Genomic DNA, 20,616 nt, shown 5'->3' on the forward strand with positions numbered 1-20,616 from the left:
TTACGAGGAAGCTTGTCAGTGCTTTCACTGCCATGATTGCCTGCGTCATCTTGGTCATTTGCATTTTGGAGTCCTGCCCAACTAGTCCATTTCTAAATTAGTTGCTGGGTGGAATGATATAGTGGTCAGGTGCTGAATACCATTATGGCAGCAGAAGTCCTTGGATGCAGTTGACAGAAACTGCAGTCCATTGTCTGACACTATGATGTGTAGACCTCACCTCAACTGCAAAAAATTGTGGAGACGGCCACATTGTAGCTTTTATGGTGATTGTCATCCAGGAAATGCAGGGAAAGTTAAAGACAGTCATATTGCTCCATTGTATGGTGCAGAAAAGTCAATGGGCACCCACTCACAAGGGTGCTCTCAATTGTGACATGAGGAAAAATGCTATGTCAGTGATAGTTAATTCTGGGCACAGGAATTATGAAACTGGACCACATGTATGAGGTCAGTGTTTACACATGGGCAGTAAACACGACACTGTGTCAACACCTTCATTTGTGACATCCCCACTGTGATTCGGGTGAAAGGGAATCTGGTTCCTATTCCAGAACCCAGCAGCGGAACCGACACAAGTCGGGCTCCTCTTTTAGAGATGCTCGTCAAGGTAACCCAGAAGGACCTGGAGACGCCATCGGGAAATCGGGGAAGAGTTTTCTTTTCTGCATGAACGTTTGAGTTCCCTGGAATCCTCTAGCAGGGAGATGCAGTTGGATTGAAGAGTTCCTAGATAACAGAATGCAGCATGTCATTCTCAATGGAGAGAAGTCTTCCTAAGTAAGAGTGATTTCAGGTGTGCTGCAGTTGAGTGTCGTAGGACCATTGCTATTCACGATATACATAAATGACCTTGTGGATAACATTGGAAGTTCACTGAGGCTTTTTGCAGATGATGCTGTAGTATATCGAGAGGTTGTAACAATGGAAATTGTATTGAAATGCAGGAGGATCTGCAACGAACTGACGCATGGTGCAGGGAATGGCAATTGAATCTCAATGTAGACAAGTGTAATGTGCTGCAAATACACAGAAAGAAAGATCCTCTATCATTTAGCTACAATATAGCAGGTCAGCAACTGGAAGCAGTTAATTCCATAAATTATATGAGAGTAGGCATTAGGAGTGATTTAAAATGGAATGATCATATAAAGTTGATCGTCGGTAAAGCGGATGCCAGATTGAGATTCATTGGAAGAATCCTAAGGAGATGCAGTCCGAAAACAAAGGAAATATGTTACAGTACACTTGTTTGCCCACTGCTTGAATATTGCTCACCAGTGTGGGATCTGTACCAGATAGGGTTGATAGAAGAGATAGAGAAGATCCAACGCAGAGCAGCACGCTTCATTACAGGATCATTAAGTAATTGCAAAAGTGTTATGGAGATGATAGATAAACTCCAGGGGAAGACTCTGCAGGAGAGACGCTCAGTAGCTCGGTACGGGCTTTTGTTGAAGTTTCGAGAACATAACTTCACCAAGGAGTCAAGCTGTATATTGCTCCCTCCTATGTATATCTCATGAAGAGACCATGAGGATAAAATCAGAGAGATTAGAGGCCATACAGAGGCATACCGACAATCTTTCTTTCCAGAAAGAATATGAGACTGGAATAGAAGGGAGAACCGATAGAGATACTCAAAGTACCCTCAGCCACACACCATTAGGTGGCTTGCGGAGTATGGATGTAGATGTAGATGTAGATACAGGGAAGAAGAGTGAGAAGGGTGACAACCCTGCATTCTACTTCCTCAGTGGCCAGGAATAGTATACCATCCCTGACCTTCGGGGATGACATAAGGAAAAATAAGTGTGAAAACGAGGGTCCACTGTTTGAGGTAGGTGCTTCAGTCACCAAAGCTGTGTGCATAACAGTACACAGCAAAGTAGCAAGTCATTACATGTAGGATGAGCTGATTCACAGGATGTGATAGGGTAGCCCTCCAGTAGATAGATCATGGTGTCTTCGATTTGGAAACATACTGTTTCTCTCTGATCATAGTAAGTATTTGCCCATGAGTAGACAGAAGAGGGCATTGGTGTTGGCTTGTTGAGCATGGGATGATAATGGATGACATAATTCAAGGTTGAAACCAAATCAAAGACTAAAAGTACTGACCACCGTGATTACAAAAACTGCAATTCAACTCACACCTTTTTATTGTTATAATTATAATCAACATATAAAACTGTTATAAACTTACATATAATAATAAATCATTGCACTTTATTATAATAATACTGACATGCTCATATTCAGCACAAATATACCTAAACTAGAAAAAGCTTTAAAGGATAGCTGTACAGTACCATTTTCAGAATAATACAAACAAAATGTTTACAACTTTTAATTTTTAAAATAATGTCGAAAAACATCTAGCTTTCTTTACAAAATTAGATCAAATGTTGTGACAACACTGCTTTTTCACTTATCAATTGTTTTCTGTGCCTCTTCTATGTTTTTAATTTTCTTCACTTCTTTTTCCCTAACATTTGTAGCAGTCTCTAACATTGATTGAATTACACTAATTCCCACAAAACCCTTTTTATATATTGCCCTTTTAAGCACTTGTTTGCATCATCCTGTAATCTATCAACAGTCAATATTTTCTCCTTTTCATCCTCTTTGATTTTCTTCAGTGTCTGCTCACTGTGTTCAATATTTACTTTTTCTTTCTCAAACTTACTCTTCATACTGGCATGCAACAAATTCTCTTTTTCTTGTCTCCTTGTTTCCTTTATTTTTTCTCAGTCTTCACTGTAAAGATTATATCTGACAGCTGTGCAGGCCAGGACACTGGAAGCATTTCAATTACTCCCTTCCACTTTGACCCACGACATAATGGTGCTGTGGTGTAGGACATCACTGTGGAGCAGTGTTTTTGACTTTCTTTGTGTTTTTAGATGCCATGTTGTATTTGGTGGTGCACTTTGGTAGTGGATGTTGATGTGTGAAATTGTTTGTGTAACATGTCGTATTGGGTTTATTTTTAGTCTTGGTTATAAATGTGGTAATGTGGGTTTATATGAGATGGGGTAATCAGTGCTGTAATGTGGATGTGGAAGTGTGTGCATTGTTTCCTGTGAGTTGTTATGATATTTTTTTCTGTGGTTTGTGCATTTGCCAATTCTATTTGGTTCGATTAGTTTGGTGTTTGTCATGGGAATCAAACTTAATATTCTTTTTATAGTTTATTGCTGGGTATGGATATGACTTATGAGTTTACCAGCTCTTCATTACATGCTGCTTTGGGTGACAAGATGTTGTTGACCACAAAATTTCTGTAACTTTTTGATTATTAGCAGAGTATGTTAGGTACCATGCTTGTGGGCGGTGCTTCAAGTTGACAAAGAGTTTTGACGTCTTGGGCCAGAGACTTATACTTGTGGAGGTGCCATTGCAACAACATCTGGTGATCTATATGGTATGGTACGTGGTTCAAGAAATCTAGGTTGGCCATGAGGGAGATTGTATTGCTTTTTATTAGTTTTGTTATAGGTGATCTTTGACTTTTTGTATGACTGAGACTGGTGTGAGTGTTAGAATTGTGTTAGATTGGTTTTCTTTTTGTTGTGAGGTTTGTTCAGAGTATGCTAAGTATAGGGGGAAGTTGGGTAGATCCAGGGGTCATTGGTGAAATTGATGAGTCACCATTTTATAAGAAGTAGTTTGGGAGGGGCTTATGTGTGTGGGGAGCTGTTGGCATGGGAGGCTGTTATTTTTTTTTTTTTTTTTTCTTTGGGGGGGGGGGGGGGTGCTGATTGTGTTTTCAGGGTTTTGCAGAATTGTAGTAAGAGGGAATTAGTTGGGCTTATTGAGGAATATATTGAGAAGGGTATTTCTGTTACATCAGATTATCAGATGCATTTTCCTTGTATAAGGATTTTGGGAAGAGGGGTTATGACTGCTTAATAGTTAACCATAGTATTCAGTTTAAGGATTATGACACTGGGGCTTGCATTAATACCATACAAGGATTTTGAAAGGCAATTTAATCTGTTATGGGGGATGGGGAGGGGTGTTATCTTCCAACATGCTATCCCATTTAAATGAGTATTACTGATGGAAGAGCATCCCTAAGTATTTTTGTCTTTTTCAGACTTTTTGAGTGCTGTGAGAAGGATGAATAGGATAAAGGTGGTGAATTGAGGGAGTTGGGTTTGTGTGTGGAGGAGGGGGGTTGAGGTTGTGGGTATTGTTTGTGAGGTTGATGAGGCAGGTTAAGTGTGCGAAAGGTGTGTATAGAGGAAATTTTTTTCTTTTGTTAAACGTGTGATTGATTTCAGTTTTTGTTCATTCCTTTTTTATTAGTTTTGTGTTTGGGAATGGTATCAGGTTGGTTGGGATTATGGGTGGAAGCTTATGGGGGCTTGCTTTTCTTGTTTGTGTGTGTGTGTGGTTTGTGGGAGGGTTTGTTTTGGTTTTAATTTAACGTGATTTTTGTTTTGTCTGTTTTGTATATATGATATTTTCACTGTATCTTAATTGACGTAGAGAGTATAGAGGTTTTTAGATTTTTTAATTGTTGGGACTTCAGTATCGGTGGTTGTTTGTGAGCTGTGACGGTGTATGAAGTTTGTGGTTCTGGTATTTTTATTTGCAGTTTGCCTGTTGACCTAGTGAATACAGAGGCTTTTAGGATTTGACTTGTTGGGATTTTGGTATCGGTGATTGTTTGTGAGCTGTGAGGTTGCGTGAAGTTTGTGGTTCTGGTATTTTTATTTGTGATTTGTCAGTAGGTATGGAGGGCTTTATTTGAGCTATGTAAGTCAAGGGATTTTTCCAACTCCATGGTTTCTAGGTTTTTTTTTTTTTTTTTTTTTTTTTTTTTTTTTTTTTTTTTTTTTTTTTTTTTTTTTTTTTTTAGGGTCTCATTTTGTGCTGTACAAGTCAAGAGAATTACCTGATTCTCTTTTTTGGAGTTGCTTGTGGTGGTTTTTTGGTATTGAGGGCTTTGAGGGCTTTGTTTGAGCTATATAGTTCAAGTGAAATGCAAGATTCCTGTGAGTTTTGTGGTTGTGGCATTATGTCAGTAGTTGAGAATTTTTATTTTAATTTTTAATTTTTTTTTTCATTTGTGGAGAATATCTGTTTTGTGATGATGTGATTTTTTTATATTGTTCTATATTTAGCATGTTCCTGCCTTAAACCCTGTACCTCCTGTGTTTGTCCTATTATTTTCATTTTGATGTTGGAGTGAGACAGTCTATTTTTGTTCACATTTGTTAGTGTGTGTATGTAGTGATCTTATGGTCGCCATATTGTGTATGCTGGAAGTAGGCGTTTCCGCCATATTGATGATGTAATGGGTCAAAGCAGACGGGTGAATTCAGATGCTTTCCTAGTGCCATGCATGCTATTTGAATATCCTCCTGAGTGATAATTTCAAAGTGAGTCTTCTCCTCAAACACATTCACCACAGCATCTTGTGCCGGAAAATGAGCATCCAACGTTCTTTCCACATATTTGTGATGTCTTCATTCAAGATGTTTTCAAGCAATGAGAATCTCCTTTTTATACTTCCACCACTATGTGAAAGCATGAGTGCCACCTTCACAATTTTTATAATAAGATATTTCTTTACTCCAGAGTTATATACCCTCTCAAAAACTGACTCTGGTGAACATTCACTGGGTTCTTGCCAATACCTGATTTTTCTTCTTCTAATGTCAGTTTGTTGTTGTTGTTGTGGTCTTCAGTCCAGAGACTGGTTTGATGCAGCTCTCCATGCTACTCTATCCTGTGCAAGCTTCTTCATCTCCCAGTACCTACTGCAACCTACATCCTTCTGAATCTGCTTAGTGTATTCATCTCTTGGTCTCCCCCTACGATTTTTACCCTCCACGCTGCCCTCCAATACTAAATTGGTGATCCCTTGATGCCTCAGAACATGTCCTACCAGCCGATCCCTTCTTCTGGTTAAGTTGTGCCACAAACTTCTCCTCTCCCCAATCCTATTCAATACTTCCTCATTAGTTATGTGGTCTACCCATCTAATCTTCAGCATTCTTCTGTAGCACCACATTTCAAAAGCTTCTATTCTCTTCTTGTCCAAACTGTTTACCGTCCATGTTTCACTTCCATACATGGCTACACTCCATACAAATACTTTCAGAAATGATTTCCTGACACTTAAATCTATACTCGATGTTAACAAATTTCTCTTCTTCAGAAATGCTTTCCTTGCCATTGCCAGTCTACATTTTATATCGTCTCTACTTCGACCATCATCAGTTATTTTGCTCCCCAAATAGCAAAACTCCTTTACTACTTTAAGTGTCTCATTTCCTAATCTAATTCCCTCAGCATCGCCCGACTTAATTTGACTACATTCCATTATCCTCGTTTTGCTTTTGTTGATGTTCATCTTATATCTTCCTTTCAAGACACTATCCATTCCATTCAACTGCTCTTCCAAGTCCTTTGCTGTCTCTGACAGAAGTACAATGTCATGGTGAACCTCAAAGTCTTTATTTCTTCTCTAAGGATTTTAATTCCTTCTCCGAACGTTTCTTTTGTTTCCTTTACTGCTTGCTCAATATAAAGATTGAATAACATCGGGGATAGGCTACAACTCTGTCTCAATCCCTTCCCAACCACTGCTTCCCTTTCATGCCCCTCGACTCTTATAACTGCCATCTGATTTCTGTACAAATTGTAAATAGTGTTTTGCTCCCTGTACTTTACCCCTGCCACCTTCAGAATTTGAAAGAGAGTATTCCACTCAACATTGTCAAAAGCTTTCTCTTAGTCTACAAATGCTAGAAATGTAGGTTTGCCTTTCCTTAAGCTATTTTCTAAGATAAATCGTAGGGTCAGTGTTGCCTCACGTGTTCCAACGTTTCTGCAGAATCCAAACTGATCTTCCCTGAGGTCGGTTTCTACCAGTTTTTCCATTCGTCTGTAAAGAATTTGTGTTAGTATTTTGCAGCTGTGGCTTATTAAACTGATAGTTCGGTAATTTTCACATCTGTCAACAGCTCCTTTCTTTGGGGTTGGAATTATTATATTCTTCTTAAAGTCTGAGGGTATTTTGCCTGTCTCATACGTCTTGCTCACTAGATGGTAGAGTTTTGTTAGGCCTGGCTCTCCCACGGCTGTCATTAGGTCTAATGTGATGTTGTCTACTCCCAGGGCCCTGTTTCGACTTAGGTCTTTCAGTGCTCTGTCAAACTCTTCATGCAGTATCATATCTCCTATTTCATCTTCATCTACATTCTCTTCCATTTCTATAATATTGTCCTCAAGAACATTGCTCTTGTATAGACCCTCTATATACTCCATCCATCTTTCTGCTTTCCCTTCTTTGCTTAGTACTGGATTTCCATCTGAGCTCTTGATATTCATGCAAGTCATTCTCTTTTCTCCAAAGGTCTTTTTAATTTTCCTGTAGGCAGTATGTATCTTATCCCTAGTGATATGCGCCTCTATATCCTTACATTTGTCTTCTAACCATCCCTGCTTAGCCATTTTGTACTTCCTGTCGATCTCATTTTTGAGATGTTTGTATTCCTTTTTGCCTGCTTCATTTACTGCATTTTTGTATTTTCTCCTTTCATCAATTAAATTCAATATCTCTTCTGTTACCCAAGGATTTCTGTTAGCCCTCGTCTTTTTACCTACTTGATCCTCTGCTACCTTAACTATTTCGTCTCTCAAAGCTACCCATTCTTCTTCTACTGTATTTCTTTCCCCAATTCTTGTCAATAGTTCCCCCATGCTCCTCTCCCTGAAGCTCTCTACAACCTCTGGTTCTTTCAATTTATCCAGGTCCCATCTCCTCAATTTCCCACCATTTTGCAGTTTCTTCAGTTTTAATCTACAGTTCATAACCATTAGATTGTGGTCAGAGTCCACATCTGCCCCTGGAAATGTCTTATAATTTAAAACCTGTTTCCTGAATCTCTGTTTTACCATTATATAATCTATCTGATAACTTCCAGTATCTCCAGGCTTCTTCCATGTATACAACCTTCTTTCATGATTCTTGAACCAAGTGTTAGCTGTGATTAAGTTATGTTCTGTGCAAAATTCTACCAGGTGGCTTCATCTTTCATTCCTTGCTCCCACTCCATATTAACCTACTACGTTTCCTTCTCTTCCTTTTCCTACTGTCAAGTTCCAGTCACCCATGACTATTAAATTTTCGTCTCCCTTCACTATCTCAATAATTTATTTTATCTCAACATACATTTCATCAATCTCTTCGTCATCTGCAGAGCTAGTTGGCATATAAACTAGTACTATCGTGGTAGGTGTGGACTTTGTATCTATCTTGTCCAGAATAATGCGTTCACTGTGCTGTTTGTAGTAGCTTACACGCATTCCTATTTTCCTATTCATTATTAAACCTACTCCTGCATTACCCCTATTTCATTTTGTATTTGACCAGAAGTCTTGTTCCTCCTGCCACCGAACTTCACTAATTCCCACTGTATCTAACTTTAACCTATCCATTTCCCTTTTTAAATTTTCTAACTACCTGCCCAATTAATGGATCTGACATTCCATGCTCCGATCCATAGAATGCCAGTTTTCTTTTTCCTGATAACAATGTCCTCCTGAGTAGTCCCCACCCAGAGATCCGAATGGGGGACTATTTTACCTCAGGAATATTTTACCCAAGAGGACGCCATCATCATTTATCCATACAGTAAAGCTGCATGCCCTCAGGAAAAATTACAGCCATAGTTTCCCCTTGCTTTCAGCCATTCACAGTACCAGCACAGCAAGACCATTTTGGTTAATGCTACAAGGCCAGATCAGTCAATCATCCACACTGTTGCCCCTGCAACTACTGAAGAGGCTGCTGCCCCTCTTCAGGAACGGCACGTTTGTCTGGCCTGTCAACAGATACCCCTCTGTTGTGGTTGCACCTAGGGTATGGCTATCTGTATCACTGAGGCACGCAAGCCTCCCCACCAACGGCAAGGTCCATGGTTCATGACTAATGTCAGTAGTTTCCATTTATCAACTAGTGTGTGATCACTGTCATCAACTGGAAGAACTGTTGCTAATTTCACTATGTTTTGGTGTGGTTCTGTTTTACCTTCTCTGTAAGATGCAAAAATCAAAGATATCACAACACAAGTTTATCCAAAGAACACTTTTCAAAAATATGTGAACAAGTAAACACACATTGCTTTCTACATGCATGGAAATCTATGTAATGTCAGCTAAGTAGTACTTACCACAAAATGCTACCAGATTCAATGGAACAATGCTGAAACAAAATCAATTCATAAGTTTTCTGATGTTCTTACAAGGCTTGTGAGATCATTATAAATTAGATGCATTAAAGAATCAGTCTCCTGGGGGAAAAAGTGAATGTTGAACATGTATGAGCACTTGCACAAACAAACAAAATTTCTGCTTTCACAGTTTTTCTTTTAATCATTGAACAGTATTCTTGTATTTCAAAGAACAAATCAGTTTGTTTTTGTGCAGGGGTATTAATTGAAGAAAATATTTTTCAACAGCTGACTATTGTTCTAAAGTCTCTCTGCAGGAGTTTTAATGTCAGTTGTGTTTCATAAAACAAAGCCCCAGAAATTTCATATCTGATTTGTCAAAGGTATTCATCTTCTCAGTGACTTCACATCACTTTGACAACATTTCCAGTATAGAGATCAAATATCACTCTCTTCTGATGGACAAGGCCGTTAACAATCATTCAGAGCCTTCTCAACAGCATTTCCCAATTTTTCAATTTATCTGCTACATAAAACATTACTTTATGGGTCATAAACTTTTTTCAGATGGCTTAATTTATTTATTTACTTTTTTTACATGGTATAAAACTGACATTGCAGAACAAAATTGAAAAATATAGACCAAAACTAACGAATCTGAAAAATTCTGACTTATACTGATGTTACTGATCATTTTCCACTGCTGCATAATTTTAGTTAATCAGAAATAGTGCTCACCACTGCAAATGCTGTGCTGTCTTTTGTGAGAATTTGGACAGGAGCCAAATAGTGATCAGATGTAATTTTTTGTCATACAAGTAAATGTGAAATTTCTTGAATCAAATCTTCTCAGTTTTCAAATTGCACTTCTTTGAATAAAAGACACAAGCTTTTGATACTCTCCCTGCCATAGTCATCATGGCTAAAAAATCACTGACTGCCAGGGCTGGTAGCTCCACTAACACCGATGTGATAACAGCACCTGGAACTTGTCAGAGAATGCCAAAGTGATTCATATGTGGGGATGTGAGTGAGCAGCTCATAGCAGCTCTGACTGCTGTGGGACTGAGTGATGTCAGGTGACATGAGATGCTAAAGCCACATTTGAAACTTTCACTCCAACAAGCATCCACCTTTGCTTCCACTCAGTATACAAAGCCATACCCTATTAAGTCTGTATGCTCCTGATCTCTGTTAAAACTGTTGTGGTTTACTCTAATTTTGGCAGTCTCATTTGTAAAAGAATTCCAGTATGCTAGCACATGAGCCAGCACTCACGTCTTTTCAAACTTTGTTTTATGTCCATTCTTCAGTGAATTTTCAGGTGTGAGAGGCTTCTCAAGTCAACTTTGTTTAATGTGTTGTGGTGCCCAGCATTATGCTCAGCAACAAAGGTGACTCAGTTGGCAATGCCAATGCTGTACTGTGATGTATCTGTTATGAGTGTGAGGGTTATGCCCACCTTAAATATAACTGGGCATGGAGCAGATTTCGGATGCCATTTCAGTTGCATAAAACCTTCTCATAGGCTGTAGGTCATACAAATGTGATGTCTTTCTTCTGTAACTGATTCAAAGAGTAGGCAACTTGTGCTGCCTTGGGGATAAATTTGCCATAGTAGGTAACCTTACACAGGAATATAATCAGTTCTATCACATTTTTAGAAATTGTTAATTTCCTTATGGTATCAACATGCTCTGCTGTCAGCTTAAGCCCCAATGTGGTTAATATGTGTCACACAAATTTAATTTTTAGCTGTAAGAAACTGCATTTATCAAGCTGACAGCAGAGATTTTATTGGACAAATGCTTTTTTACTGAAATTGTTTTGATCACAAAAATTAATAACAAGGTTGACCAGTCACCATTGCCAAGCAGTCATCATCAGAACCTATTACAGTAAAAACATTTGTGTATATTACATGGCATTCTCCATAGATAATGTCTACTTCCATTACATTTGATTGAAATCAATGAAAAAAGCTTCAGTATGTGGTGCTCCCACATAGCACCTGTCATGACAGTACCAGCGAAATATGAGGGTTGGAACTTTAATAGTGGCAACCATTTATTTACAGCTCATACAAAATAGATACATGTTTCAAAGTTTTACTGACCTTCAAAGTAGTCACCAGCATCATGTATAAACTGTTGCCAGCCAGGTGGAAGTCATAGGATACTCTTAGCAGTGCCAGTTGTGTTGAGAGTTCGATCGGCGCGGTCCATTTCCTGACGAATTTGTAGCAGTTCTATTTATTTATTTATCTCTTGTTTTGGTGAGCCATGTTGTGACACTATCACAGGATATGGAACGTGTCAATTTTACAAGCTTTTGGCCAGAATTTATGGTAATACATAAAACTAAACAAAAACAGTAAACAGTAACTTAGGTCCCACTAAAAAAAAATACATTTTAGAGGTAGATAGAGATTACAAAACAAAAAACAGTAAACAGTAACATAGGTCCCACTACAAAAAATACATTTTAGGGAAAATATATGTTTACAATAAAAATATTCGGTATTACAAATACAAAATTTGGGCATACCTTTGCAATTTACAATACAAGAAATGTTAAACACTGTAGTTCAGGAACTCTTCTATTGTATAAAATGATCCTTGCAATAGGAACTGCCTTAAGGTTTTTTTAAACAAGAGATCATCATCTACCAAACACTTGATTCTTGAAGGGAGGGCATTAAAAATCTTATAGCCACTGAAATGGACTCCTTTCTGCACCATACTTAGATTTGGCTGTTCATAGTGGATATCATGTTTCTTTCTAGTATTGTGACTATGATATGCACTATTCAGCTTAAAGAAGCATTTTTATTTCCTTATGAAGCACATAAATGAGAATATATATTGCGCAGTGGATGTAAGTATTTCAAGCTTCTTAAAAAGATTCCTGCATGTGGCTCTAGGATGGACTCCACACATGATCCTTATGGCTCTTTTTTTGTACACACAGTACTTTTTTAGCCAGTGGCTGATTTCCCCAAAATATAATTCCAAATGCCATAATTGCATGAAAGTAACCATAATACATTGACTTCATGGTTTCCATATTTCTGTAAGAAGAAACAATGCACAATGCGTATGTTGCTGAACTCAGTCTTTCGGATAGATCCACGATGTGGTCTGACCAATTCAGTTTGCTATCAATATGCAAGCCTAGGTATTTTGAGGATTCTACCCTGGTTATTGTCTGCTCACCTATTTTTATTACTATTTCCTCATCTTTGGATGTTTTGTGGAACTGAATGTAGTTTGTTTTGCAGTAATTTAAAGAAAGACCATTGATGTTGAACAAGTTCACCATTTCATTTAAAACCTTATTGGTGTTACTTCAAGTTTATCTACTGAATTATCAATAAGTAGTGTAGTGTCATCCGCGAAAATGGTGAATCTACCCGAATGCCGTGAAGTGTTTCCTTCAGTGTAGAAACCGAGTTGAACTCACAAGGACTTAAATCAGGGGAGTGCGGTGGTATAGGACTTAGCAGCCCCACCAGTCGAACAAATCAGTAACAGCTTGCACTGTATGAGCCTGAGCATTGTCCTACAAAACGAAGGTTGGTCCTTCAGAAAGTGTCATCACTTCCCTCTCTAAGCTGGTCATAAGTTTTGTTCTAAAAATGAACAACATAGAGATAGAAGTGATGACACTTTTGCAGGACCTGACCATCGTTTTGCAGGACAATACTCAAGCATGTACAGTGCAATCTGTTACTGATTTGTTTGACTGATGGGGCTGCTAAGTACTGTACCACCTACTGCACTCCCCTGACATAAGCCCTCGAAGTTCAACTTGATTTCTAAACTGAAGAAAACACTTCATGCAATTTGCTTCAGAAGTGCTGCCCGAACTGTCAACACAACTGGAACTGCTAAGAGTATCCTATGACATCCACATGGCTGGCAACAGGTTATACACAATGCTGGTGACTACTCTGAAGGTCAGTAAAACTTTGAAACATGTATCTATTTTGTACACACTGTAAATAAATTGTTGCACTATTAAAGTTCTAATCCTTGTAATTAGCACACTGCAGTATCTCTTGGAATAAGGACAGGAGCAGTTGCACTTCAAATGGTAACCTATTTCACTTGTACCTTCCAAACAGCAGAAAACTGCATGTCCAGAGCTAGTGCTGCACATAAGTAGTGAGATGCATGACCAACATCTCATCATGAGACTTCAGCATACTGCAATCTCAGTGAGCATACAGCAAACTGCTGTTGACAAGTCGTCTCCTACTAAGGTACTCTGCTGGTCAGCATGTTAATTACTTCAGCACTGACTGAGGGATTTATGAAACACCATACATAGCAGCCCATAATTTTGTTGCTTTCCACATTGTGGAACAACACTTCCTTTTTGCTGACACCTGTAGCACCAGTGGAGAGCAACACTGCAAGTGAGGGGAGATCTGTAATATCACCCTCAAAACCACATCAGACACACATAAGTGACTTTGTTTCAAACAACCATAATATCCACTGAGCATTTTCTTGAATGAAAAAAATTTTTCACAGTCTGTCTTTGTCGTTCCAGAGACCTGAAGACCTTTTTTAATCAATTAATTATGAACACCTTGCATACCAAATACACTAAAAAACTTATGTCTTCCAAATAAAACTAATTAAACTCCTCAAATACTTTCCAGTATACTGCATAGTATTAACCTCCTCAAATACTTTTGCTGTAGGTAAGTCAAATAAAAAAGAATCATTTCCTGCAGATGAACTAAGCAGTAACATTGTTTTCCCTTTATTATCTTAGGCAGGCAGACATCAAGAATCAGAATGTTTCAAAACATAGACTAACTGATAAACAAATGGTCACCATCTGTTGCAAACCACCTATTTATCTCTTCTCTTGAACAAAGATCATGATAAAACGTATGATTTGCTGTACACAAATTGTAGTAATTCCTTGCCTGCTGTTTGCTATAACAGTTTACCTCAAAACACCTGAGACTTACTGTACACTCGGAAAACCATGATGCAACTGCTTGTGTACAGAGAGTAATTCACCATCAAAATCTCTACTATAAAGGCTTGGGATGGGATTTCACAAACTAATGTATGTTTCCACATATGTTTCACAGTTAACTGTCTAGAAACTTCAGAATGACCTTTCACCCTGTACTGGAGAGTGTGCTGATTTGAAACTTCCTGTCATGGTTTGCAGAGTATGAATGCAAATGTCAAGATCCTGTGCTGTCTCTAAATTTATAATGGTGAGGTGGCTGCCTTCTTTATCTGGATGGGACTGGTGTGGCTGGTGAGCAGGTATGGGCAGGGGTGTGGAGGAAACAGTTATTGGGCAGGGGGGGGGGGGGCAAGTGGGGGTGGGGGGGGGGCGGAGTAGGAGTCTGCACTCAAATCTCTGCATGGATATTCTTGATCTGTCTCTTGTGCTGGCCATGGCTGGGCACACTCTTGGCATACAACCACTAACAAGGAATTCCATACCAGACTTACTTGATAACTTTGGACCCTGTTTCACAAGATTCTCATAGACCTTCTTTACAGGGATAGAGATCCACAAGAATCTTCTCTAAGCAAGCAACACAACCCAAAATATTATGAATTAATTTGTGCAAGATATATTTGTGTGTGTGTGTGTTTTAATATAGTACAAGCACAAAAACTAGGTTGTATGACCTACTAATGTGGGTAGACCTAGTTCCAGAGGCCTAGTAGAGAGGTAATTTGCTGCAGTAGTATTTACCTGTCCGCAGAAAGTGAAGGAGAGTTATGATCACCTTTTTTACATTTACCTTTATATATGTCAGAATTTGCACTGCATCACTTCTTCCTCCAGGTCCTGTGCAGCAGCACTTATCATACTGGTCATAGTTGCCACAGTGTATGACGTTACTGTCTGCAAGGAAGATGTTAACAAAAATGAGAAACACAAAGGTAAGTGCACACCTCAATTAAAATAACAGAAGCTCGTGTGGCTGTTCAGATGCATATAGCTCTCACATTGCATTGTGTAGTTACTGTTAACAACTGTAATACTTACAACATTTATTTATTTTTATGGATTTCCCTTCTGGGAATTGTCTTCCACAATTTTCCAGTATGTGATCAATTTAGTAACTTCCTCATAATGAAGGTGATTTGATTTAGTGACTCTCAGCTCAGAAATCACTGAAATTACACAGAGGACTATGTTTCAGATTAAACCTATGCAAGAAATGAAGACTGGCAAAATTGTTGATAATATAACAGAACAGTTCTAGGGTGAGTGCCAGTGTGACTGGGTTTCAGTAATCCCTAGTCTGTTCTGCGATTTCTTTCTTTTACTTATCACTTATTTAACCTCTGGCAATTATTTGTATGTGTGAATATTACTGAGTAAATCTTTGGTCTGGAGTCCATACTAAACTGTAGGTCCACAGTGTTCTTCTTCTTCTTCTTCTTCTTCTTCTTAGCCTTTTCCCGTGTCTTCATGGGGTCGATGTGTTATTTTGGATTTGGCAATGTTAGTGATAGTGGGTGGCTGTATGCCTCTCCTGACACAACCCCCCTCCCCCCAAATAGATTTAGTGTACACCATCTGTTTGTGTCTAGAGTAAAGCAAATGTTCAAGGGTGAGATCATTTTCTAGATATTTGTGCATGGAAACTAGCTCAGTATTTACCTAGCTGGTTGTGGTAAAGTCCTAAAATCCACATCTAGTCTGGCTGGCATATCAAGCCCTCATCACCAATGCATTGAGTGGATTTAATTCAGGGCTGGCACACCACCACATGTCTCAGAAGTGAATGCTTATATATGCTTGCTATCCAGAAATTTTTGTTGGTCACCCTACAAGTGACAGTAAATTAGTATGAAGATCAGAGGCAATGGCACACTGCCTCCAAACAGGACAGTACTAATACAGCATTGTAGTGTTACCTGCCTCAATACCCAAGGTAACTAACACATGCCAGTGTGGTTGCTTTTGACTTTGTGGTATGTCAGCATATATTAAATGTATGACATTCAAACTACTTTTGAATCATTCAATGTAGAGTCATAGCTTACTAAGCAAACGAAATCCTTTAGTGATGACCCTGTGAAGCAAGTATGCCATTAATTCAGAACTTTCAGCATCTCACATCAATGACTCCAATAACCCTTGCCACAAGCAACAGCTACAAGCTGGAGCAATCACTACTGAGCACACCAACTGTACAGCAAACAGAGGAAGATTTGATATATGAGAAATTGGACTACCTCTGTGACTTCATACAGTGATGCAAAGCAGGGCTCTCAGGCACATAAAATTGTTGTCATTATGGCCAAAAAGACCAGAGCTATGGTTCATGCAAGTCAAAAGCAATTTTGAACAATATTCCATCACCAAAATTCATTGCATTGTAGCTTATTTAAATGAAACTCAAATTGTACAATCTGAAGAAGTGTTGCAAAATCAGTGCTGCACAACATTAAAAGATTGTCTAATCCAATAATTCACACTGGGCTACATCTTCAAAAGTTACTCAGTGATGTACGATAAGGGATAAGTCCGTCAAATAGTTTTTGAAGGACCTTCAGCTATTGGTGAGAACAAATTTGCTGCCTAAGAATTCTATTCATATGTTGCAGCTTAAGTGGCTACCATCTAACAGTCAGCTTTTGAGACAGCCTGCAAAACAGGGTTTCCAGCATGGAGGCACACAGTAACATGATGGATGGACCTGGAATGTGCATGATAGAGATGTGACCTGTCACTGGACCCAGACTGCACATAATCACTAGAGCACACATGACTACACAAGATCTGCTGACAGCCAGTGTGCAAAAGCTGTTTGCACAGTTAGCAGCACTAAAGCACTCACAAGAAACAGCAGCAAGAGCACACAAGTGGCACAACAATCCTATCTCTTGAGAACGGGACAGTAAGAAACAGAAATATGGGAGCAACTGGTGCTGCTATCACAGGCAGTTAGATGGGAAGTGCATATATGAGCAGCATCTTGCCAGCACTAAAATGCCACAGACAGTCACTAAGAGGTGACAATGGCCATTACAAATATTGCAATAGATGCCCCCCCTCCCTCAACCTTCCCACCAATCATGACTACCAAGCTGGGTAGATACATTTGTTCACACCCATAGAATGAAACTGATTGCACCATGGAAAAGAATATCAGCAAATCATCCATTGCAGTGATCTCTTCCCTTTGCTCAAGTCATCATGACAAAATACATGGATGCTACACTATCATCTGCAATTGTTGAGAATAAACCAGCAGTATTCAGTGGCTTTGGACCATCAACAGGCACTACAGTGGCTGAGTTGTTTGCACAGTCCCAACCCAGCCTCTTTTTCACAGCTTGCATCAACTGAAAACACACTCCTCAGTTCAGGTTTTAGCAATTTGACTACAGATACTGGATCTGCTATGATGAAGTTTACTCCTGTTTACTGGTTCTGATGCCATGACAAAAGGTGAATTACACCAAACTATAAACACAACACACAATTGTCTCCTGCATTGGTCACAAAACCACAGTTATTAGCAGCAGCTGGCAGAGAACTGGTTTCACACACACACAGCAGGTAGCAGCTCCCACCAACTGTCTGTGACAGACAACATATGAGGAACCACATTCCTGGTGGACTAGGGATCATTCCTCAGTGTGCTACCTTGATACAGTTTTGACATAGAGGATACAACTACTATGCAGATATGAACAGCAGCTAATAGCTTATCCATCCATACATATGGAAGAAACTGGGTGGAGCCTGATGGAACTTCATAGCAGCCAACATCACAGAGCCAATTGCAATAGCTGTCTTCCTCTAGAGCTGCTACCTCACTGCTGATCTCAATAATTGGAGGTTTCTGTTATATGCAGAGTTTGCAGAGGTGGTACCAATGCAAGTAAACCTTCCTTTTCACAACATTTTACAAGAATTCCCAGAGCTTACATTCTCTGCAAAGGCAGTGAGGACATGCAAACCCAACACCGTGTATCATATCCCAGCCCACCACTAGCAATATAGCCTCACTAGCTCATCCCAAGAAGCTTTTAGCAGCCCAAGAAGACATAAATCATCAAGTACATGATGGCATAGTGGCACCCTCAGACAGTCAGTAGACCTCACCACTCCATATTATTTCAAAGAAAAACAATATCTAACACTCGTGTGGTAACAAAAGATCACTCAGTGCGAGGACAGTGCCAGACAAATATCCAATTCCACATCCAACAAACTTCAATAACACAACTGCAAATGGCAGGATGTTCAGCATCATCGACTGTGAGAAAGTTTATTCACAAATACCAATTGCCCCAGAAGATGGCAAAAACCAGCCATCATTACCCTGTATGCCCTGTTACAGTAAAGATACATGTCTTACCATTTGAAGAATTCAGTGCAAACTTGGGAATGATTCATCCTCCAAGTTACTAGAGGTTTGAGCTTTGTAATCTGTTGTATGGATATCTTAGTGTCTTCCATACCTACATTGGAATAACATGAATTACATCTCAGAGAGCTCTTTAAATGACTAAGGCAGTGCAGAATAATCATAAATAGATATAAATGCTGTATAGGTAGAGAGGAAGGGGATGTTCTTGGTTTCGGAGTGTCAGCAGCAGGCAACTCACCACTACCAGAGAGAATGTCAAGCATTCAAATCATGCCAGTTCACAAACATACAAGGAGCTGAGACATTTATTAGGAATGCTAAACTACTACCATCAACACATGCCCAAAGCTGCAGAACTACAAACACCACTGACAAAAATCTTAAAAGGTAAATATCTTAAAAGATAAAGATGAAAAGTGGATTGGACACTGGAGCAGTTAGATGCAGTCCATAAACTCAAGAACTAAGCCATGCTACTTACTCACCCTCATTACAATGCACCATTATATTACTGATGGATACCAGCCAGAATGTCATTATGGCAGCATTGCAGCAATAGGTCAGAGGAACATGGCAACCAGTGGCATTTTTTTCACATATTGTCACTCAGGCACAGCAAAAGAGGAGCAGTAGATAGGAAACTGTACATGACATACACAGTGATACAACACTTCAGAGCCTCAGTAGAAGGAAAGCATTTCACAGTCTACACCAGTTATGCACTATTAACAGCATTTTTTTTTACAAAGGTCATGAACCACAGCATGCCAAGACAGAGTTGAAAGGTGGAATACATCTCACAGTCCACCAATGACGTGAGTCCCATCAGTGGCAAACATAATGTAGTAGTGGACTTCTTCTGTGCTAGCATGCAAGGTGTTTCATTTGTGTTTCCATTCAAAATCTAGAGTCAACAGCCAAACAGCAACAAGTGACAACTCCTTTAGCAGCATAATTCTGCACCGGATCAATGCAAGTTTACATACCTGAGCTACAAGGAATGTTGTGGCACAAAACACTGCACAACATGCTACACAACTCAAAAGCTTCATACAAAAGTGACATCAGGTATTCGAGGTCTTCCATGACATAGTGCATCCTTGTATCAAGTCAGTGGTCAAGTTGGTGACCAAGAAGGTGATTAGGTATCAAGAAGGATTACACTCCATCAGTGCAATCCTGTGAGAGATGTCAGAAAAGCAAGATTCACTTGCATGTGGACCCAGTAGGGCTGCAACTAAGTTCCAACCAGCACAGTTACTTACTCATTGTCATAGACAGATTGATGCACTGGTCAGATACCATTCTCATCACAAACATGGCAACAGAAACAACAGCAGACAGAGTCATGAACATGAACTGGATCATTAGATTTAGGGTGCTCCAAACTGCAACAGCTGATTGTGGGAGGCAGTTGAAGCCTCAGTTCTTCCATGAGCTCCTACATCAATGCAGATGCAACCATACTGGAACCACCAGTTACAATCCTGAGAGAAATGGGATGGCAAAAAGGTTCCAAAGAACCTTAAAAGAGGGCATAATGTGCTGCAATTTCTAGTGGACAAATCACTACCACTAGTGTTGTTAGAGCAAAGAACAGTGATTAATGAGAATCTGCACTGCTCAGCAGCACAACTGATATATGGGGAACAATTGTGACTTCCCACTGAGTTCACCTCTACTAAGCCATAGCATCTTCCAGCTACAGAGTCCACAAAGGAGTTCAGTCAGTGAGTAAAAATAAAGATGGCACTCGTACACCCACTGCATTACAGAATCTTGGAGATAAAATGGTCTTCATGTACAAAGAACTTCAGCCAACATCACAACTCTGGCTGAGAAAGAACAGCATATGGTCTCCCTTAAGGCCACCATATACCACAATTTACAGAGAGGCGCAGACACCTTCAAAATAGAACAGAACACCAAAGAAGAGATTGTGTCAATTGAATGCTCAAACTGGCACACACAGAGGAATCAAATACAGTCCATCCACCCACAGTCAGCATCAATATCCACCAGCATGGAGAGTACATGTCA

The 20,616-nt window shown here is 39.4% G+C and overlaps 1 protein-coding gene across 1 annotated transcript in view; it reads left to right on the forward strand.

The window, feature by feature from the left end:
• Positions 1-20,616, forward strand: part of LOC126157368 (nose resistant to fluoxetine protein 6-like) — a 176,046-nt gene that overhangs the window by 41,203 nt on the left and 114,227 nt on the right. Inside the window, exon 4 of the mRNA XM_049916370.1 lies at positions 15,027-15,124. Within this exon, the coding sequence (XP_049772327.1) occupies positions 15,027-15,124 (98 nt within the window). The remainder of the gene's footprint in view (positions 1-15,026; positions 15,125-20,616) is intronic.

This window comes from Schistocerca cancellata, chromosome 2 (assembly GCF_023864275.1).
Source record: "Schistocerca cancellata isolate TAMUIC-IGC-003103 chromosome 2, iqSchCanc2.1, whole genome shotgun sequence".
Lineage (NCBI taxonomy): Eukaryota > Metazoa > Arthropoda > Insecta > Orthoptera > Acrididae > Schistocerca > Schistocerca cancellata.